At 38.5% G+C, this 6,573-nt stretch overlaps 1 protein-coding gene across 16 annotated transcripts in view; it reads right to left on the bottom strand.

Moving 5' to 3' along the window:
- Window positions 1-213: 213 nt before the first annotated feature.
- LHY (Homeodomain-like superfamily protein) overlaps window positions 214-6,573 on the bottom strand; it is a 58,200-nt gene continuing 51,840 nt past the window's right edge. For 12 of the 16 annotated variants that reach the window (XM_088896192.1, XM_088896195.1, XM_088896194.1 and 9 more), the window contains 3 exons: window positions 2,605-2,835; window positions 1,002-2,504; window positions 214-896 (listed from right to left, as the gene is read on the bottom strand). In XM_088896192.1, the coding sequence (XP_088752318.1) occupies window positions 477-896; window positions 1,002-2,504; window positions 2,605-2,637 (1,956 nt within the window). In that variant the 5' untranslated portion in view covers window positions 2,638-2,835 and the 3' untranslated portion in view covers window positions 214-476. Of the gene's footprint in view, window positions 897-1,001; window positions 2,505-2,604; window positions 2,874-6,573 lie in introns of all 16 variants that reach the window. The other 4 variants (XM_088896188.1, XM_088896187.1, XM_088896189.1 and 1 more) reach the window with 1 other exon arrangement.

Below are 6,573 nucleotides of genomic sequence, written 5' to 3'. Positions count from 1 at the left end.
CCCAAAATTCCAAATCCCCGCTACGACCAGCCAAGGACATTGTTGCTGGAAGTGGAACGTGGAAGACGATAGGGTTGGGAATGTAGGAATTTGGGGTGGGCCGCTCTCTCTTGTCTAGTCTATTCGCCTTTGAAAAAAATAAAGTTTTCCTTATTTCTTATAAAGTAGATGATAGTTGACGAACCGTCACCATGATTATGGAGAAAAGACAAATTAGGGCTTAAATTTTTATTAATGCTTTATTAGGTAGTCTTTTCAAATGTTCATGTAGTCTTTTTGCATTTACCAAAGTGAATTTGCAGGGTCCAACTGTTCAAGTCATACGAGAATCAAGCAAATGTAGAGATATATACTACACACGTACACGATAAGTTTCGTGAGATTTAGCTTTAGGACCTAAAATTAATAACTTCAGAAAAAGGGAGACAAAGAATCACATGCAAGAAGCAAAGGTTTTCTTTGCATGATTGCATGCCTTATGACGTTGAAGCTTCCCCTTCCAAACGTATCCTCTTAGGACCCTTCTCCTCACCTTGGCTGTAGGCATTTGCCACTCTGTTCTCTTTGGCTTCAACTGAACACCTTTTATAAGGTTTAAATCCTGTCCTCCGAGACTTGAGCTTTGCATGTCCAAGCTCGGTAATGAGAAGTCCTGTCTCAGTAGTACTGCCGCTGCTTATCAGTAACTCGTTCTTTTTCGTCCCTGGACGTTCCGGAGAAGCCTCCCATGTCTTACAGCACAGGTCTAACTGCAACTTGTCATCTTTATCTTTCTCGTCCGACTTCTGCTTTTCTTTTTCATTGGTGCATTTTGGAGGTTCTTTGCTATCATGTGGTGGTGAAAAGCTCTGCGGCAGCACTTCTCTGGAGAATAGTGCTTGAAAGGCTAGCCGTCCCTAACGAAGTGAGAAGAAAAAAAATCATAATAAGCGGAGAAGATATGAGCATTGAAAATGAATACAATAAAAATGCCATTTTTAAAGAAACCATCCAATCACTACCTCCTCCGAGACCTCCTTCCAGGATTCATTCGTGTTGCTGGTGTTTCTACTGCGACGATTATTAGGCTCTGCAGATGGATGGCTTAAATCTGGTTCTTTTGAATCTTCCTCTTCTTTCTCATGCTTTTTCAATGCATCTGTCTCTACTTCACTGCCAGACGGTGTATTAGAGCCACATGAAGAACGATCAACTTGTTTTCTGGTCTTTATCTTGGAGTCAAGGAACCCATTGACCAGTACTGGCTTCTGCACCTGGACTTTTAACTCGTTGTTTGACCTTACACCACCACTCTCAGAGTCGGAAGATGACAGAGGTGGTGATTTGGAATCTAAGCGTCGTGTTTCCAAAGCCTCAGAGAATTCTGGATCCAGCTGTTGATCTTTCCATGGAGGATCTTGAAGAGTATTTTCCATTTTTTCTTTGTTGATAACCGGAGGTTGGACAGTATCTGTCGATGGGGTTGCAGCTGTGTATGGAGGAATGCATGTAAACCCAGGGTGAAGAGGAGGGCACAGAGGCAGCAATCCATGGGCTGCCCACCATGCAGAAGCAGCTGCCACTGTAGCAGCAGCAATTGCTGCCAAACTAGGAGATGGGCTCATGTGCCTGGCTTGAAATTCTCCAACAGTACCAGGAGATTCCAGAGGAGCATCGGCATTGGTGCAGGGCCAGAATGATGCCGCAAGGCTTGCTGCAGCATGAGCTGCTGGGTTTTGCAGCAAAGTAGATACAACAAGGCTTGAAAAAGTGGAGGAGATGTTGATAAACGACCGGTAACTATCCTGGTTGTTGCAGAGTGGGGTGAAGGGAGGCGGAAAAGTAGGCAATGGTTGATGAAAGGAAGACCTTGAGGCATTGCTTTGATGTTCATTAATTATAGAGGCCGTTGGATCCATGAACTTTGGATTTCCATGAGCTCCTCCCACTTGATGAATGACAGATGCTGGATTTCCATGAATTCCTCCCAATTGATGAATGATAAATGCTGGATACGTCATGTCAGGGGACGGAATTTGCATGCATGGTCCTGAGATTCCATCCACAACATGCACGGGCACATGCCTTGGGTAGTTTTGATTGGTCTGCATCTCATTTTTTGACTGTGGATCAAGTTTTTCTGACTCCTTTCGTCCATCTTTCCTCTCTCCTTTTACCTGTTGATCTTCTGAATTTAGGCAGGATTCCCCCGAGTTTGGAGGCTCACTTACACCATTAAGGTCTGTATGGTCTGCATCTGCTGTGCCCGGTTTTTTATTCTTTTTGGCTTTGACAGTCAAATATGATTCTTCTATTACACCCCGGTCTTTCATCTCTTTCATTGAAGGCGTAGACTCCCTTAGGGTACATGGTTGACTGAGAACCAGAGGTGCTGCTATGGAACTTTTGCTTGATGAAGTCATTGAAACACAAGGAGCCTCTTGAAAAAGCGTAATCATTTCTGAGAAATTTTCTTCATTCATAGTTTCTTTTGATCTAGCTGATTTTTCAGCTTCAGCAGCTCCCTGATGAACATGCCATGACAAAAATAAAAAAAAAAACAGTTATGAAATTAAAGAAGAAAATGTAACAAAAACTGGAGACAATAAAGAATTGAGGTATAACCTCTGGTTGCGGGTCACTCTCCAAGTCCAGCATTTGTTTACCAGGGTACAAAGAAGATCCTGACGTCAATTGTTTTGGATCTTTAACTCCAGCTGGAGAGGATGTAGGTGCACCTGTACCAGTTTTCCGAGGGTATGGATTGCTTGGCTTCCTTTTAGGGCGTGGAGGAGGTATATCTATGTCAATAGCTTGCCCTAGAGGTATGCCTTTAGAAAGAGCCTCTTTTTCTAACTGTAGGAAAGTGTTTGTTAACAGTGGAGCTTCATTTACTATTCAATTACAAATAGATGGAGATAAGAAAGTTGATAATTACTGGATATGTGCACATATATTAGTGTCCTATGCATGTACAAATGATTTAGGAACTATCACAATAATCTGAATGAGAAAAGATAACTGACTTTGATATTGACATATATAGACAACAGATAACCTGCTCATAACCATATCCAATAACATCTTTTCTTTTTCTACTTTTTTTTTTGAACAAAAACCTTATGTGCTCTTCAGCTAATCAAACTACCCTTTAAATCAAAGAACTAGTTATCAAGTAATCTTGAGTAACAAGGAGATATATCTCTTGATCAATGCCAATCTAACAGAGATTATTAAGAAATGACGAATATGTTATTTATTACCAGTATATGAACTCACTAATAAAACCAGTAGGCCACATTAAATATAAGAACAAGAAGGCTCATGTATACATTAAACTATATTACTTTCTTAAATGTAAAGGCAATTGCATGTATGGATGAATCAAATGTTACTTTAATTGTGCAGAATTAATATGGTAGAACTATAACTTGCCTTTTGGTCTAGACTAACAAATTACTTGAGCAAGGAAACCTTTTATAGGTGGGTTATTCTTTTCTCATTCCTAAACAAGTTTCTCTTTTTTTGTCACATGGAAATATGGAATGATGAGTCCATATCATTGACAAGTTAGGTGACCATCTGAATTGCTCAAGCCCTTGTCAACACCAGCTATGTATGACCAGCCCTTGTCATACAATAAAGATGTTAAAGAAAAGGATGGCATGAAAGACACATTAGAAATACTAGACATTGATGATGTAGTACCATTAGCAAGGGCAACAGATTGGGATTCCAATAATGAGATGAGGAAAACACACATTGGAGATCTAGTCATATAACCAAAAGCCTTGGAATTAATGACCTAAGTGGAAGGTTGGGACCTTTGAGAAGACAGACAAGCCATACCTGTCCTGGGTAAAGTGACAATGTTATTGGAGGGAACAGACTAGAGCATTAGATACGTCATCTCTTTCCCTATAGTAGTACCAGAGGTAGGCACTATAGTATTTGACTATGGATCCATGTTAGCAACTGCATCCTTAGATAGCGTGCCATGATTTGCCAAATTGGAAGGTGGACCATAAAGATCATAACAAAAAATAATTGTATACCCATGAAGGCCACAATAGGTGCATTTCCTAGGACCACCACACCCCCTCTTCTACGACTTCTGCTATCTCTCAGTCACCATGTCCAACTACCATTTTTGGAGTAGCATGTCTTCATGTTACCACATCCCATGTTTTCAACCTACCGTTGACCCAAATAGTCAAACTATTTGAACCGTCACCTAGTCCAATTTCCGGGTATGATTTTCCTAATATTCGGAATTGACCAAAAATCATTTGACCTAGGCGGTTGATCCATTAACCAGTTCAACCTAGTCATTGGGTCACAAGTTATATACTAAAACATATTGAAACTTCCAAGGGCCATAACTTTGTGCTTGGTTATTGGATTGGGGTGATTTTTTTTTTTTTTTTTAATTTTTCAAGATCTACATGTTTCCAAGGTGCCTTTCCCCACTATTTTTGCCAAAAAACCCACTATATTAGGGCAACCCAACTTAATAATAAAAAAGAATAGAAGTTCAAGTTTGCCACTGTGGCACAAAGAATAGAAAAAACATAGAAAAAATAACATAAAAGCTAACTGATTTTAACAAAAACCATATGTATACATATTTTACATGTAGAAAAGAATTATGCATTATTTTATTGATATGTACATATTTTAAAACATTGATATATGCATATTTCATACATGCCACGGTCTGACCCAAAATCTAGAGGAAAAAACAGTTGAGCCTCTGTGTCAATTTTTAAAACATTGACCACATCCACCCCTCATGTTCTACATCCTCCACCTTACCTTTAGTAACTACAAGAGTAGAATGATCCACTATTAAGGGGTCAATCCTTGTATGTTATGGAAATAGTCTAGAGAAAATCTCAACTAAGGGAAGAAGGCCACTACCTAGGATTTTGGCATGAAAAGGTTTTATATTCTAGCTTGAGTCTGGATATCGATTGGGCTACATCCAACTATTCTCTTTGTTGTTGCTGTATTTTTGAATCAACTATAATGGGTTGGTGAACATTTAAGTCACTCCAAAGATTTTGGAGGGTAGCATTGTTAGTCCTAGATACTTTTGTCACCTTGTTGAAGTGAAATAATTTTGGTATAATTATTGATAAAAAAGGTCTTGATACAACTGAATATTGATATACCTTACTAACATTGTTCCATCCAGAATATAGCCATTGTACATGTTTCTACATCTCTTTTGTTATGTCCAAAACATAAGATTGATGTTTATTTTAGTGTCCATACTATTCCACAGCCATGTTATAATTTGGGCATTTGCTTGGATCTCCTTAGTGTATCCACTAGAACCAAGTAATGGCTGAGGATCAAGAATATATTGGAGTTTCCTTTTTGTTGTTAGGGCAACTTCTATAGACTTGTCCCAATGAACATAGCTCTCACCATTCAGTTTGATTTAAGTCATTTGAATAATAAAATAGTTTGGTGTTATCATCAGTCCAGGTTTTGGTTCATCATTGGAAGAAGCTATTTTACTTCATTATATTGACCTCTAACAATCTGAACACCAACTTATTTCAAGGACTAGTCCAAGAAACCTGGAAGAATAGAAAAACTGTAGAAACCTTGCAGTATGATTAAGATTTAATAAAAAGTAGAAGAAAAAGGATTTAGACCAATAAGAGAAAAGAGAAGAAGAGAGGGTTTGGAGAAGAAGGATCTTGGCAGTCTCCCAGCCTCCTAATTGTATTTCCTTAGATCTAAACACAATTAATAGTAGAATTACAAGAATTCCCCCAATAGGGTGGTGGTAAGAGTAAACACATAAAATGAATTTTAGGCCAATTACACCTAAGGCCCATTAGTGTAATAAAATAAGGAAAAGATAAAGAACTGAAAGGCTTCATATCCCAATAGCTCAACACTCCCCCTCAACCTGAGCATAGATGTCAATCATGCCCAGGTTGCTAATATACTATTGCAATTTGGGCTTTGGAACTCCCTTAGTCAATACATTGGCTAGTTGTTCCTTAGATGTAATGATTGGTGGACAAACTTATTTAGATGCAACTCTCTCCTATATATAGTGTCTATCTACCTCAATCGTTATGTTACATCATGTTAAATAGGATTACTTGTTTTAAAAATAAATAAAAATGAAAAATTTATTAAAAGGGCAAATTTCTTAAAGTACCCTTATGGTTTAGCTAATTGACTAACTCTACCCTTACTATTTACATATTGTCTTAAAGTACCCCTACTATTTCTAACAATTGACATTGTTGTTAAGTGCTAATGAAAAAAATGAAATGTCGAATTTTCCCTCCACTATTCCTCAAATTTTCAAAATAAAACCCAACTAATGAAAATTTTTCCCTCCTCCCATCGGTCACCGACGCCACCAACTACTACCGCCACCACTAACAGAGCTCCCTCTCCTCCTTTCTCTCTCCAATTGGTGAAGTTCCCAGTCAAAGTTAACAACCAAGGATAACATGATCCGAATAGTGTTCATTTTAGCAAATGGGGCAAATGTTTCTGTATAGTCAACTCCACACGTGTGTGTACCCTTTTGCAACTAACCTAGCCCTATATGTCTCAACT

This window comes from Nelumbo nucifera, chromosome 1 (genome assembly GCF_055504915.1).
Source record: "Nelumbo nucifera cultivar China Antique chromosome 1, China Antique-T2T, whole genome shotgun sequence".
Taxonomy (NCBI): Eukaryota; Viridiplantae; Streptophyta; class Magnoliopsida; order Proteales; family Nelumbonaceae; genus Nelumbo; species Nelumbo nucifera.
This window is presented reverse-complemented; position numbering and strand designations above follow the sequence as displayed.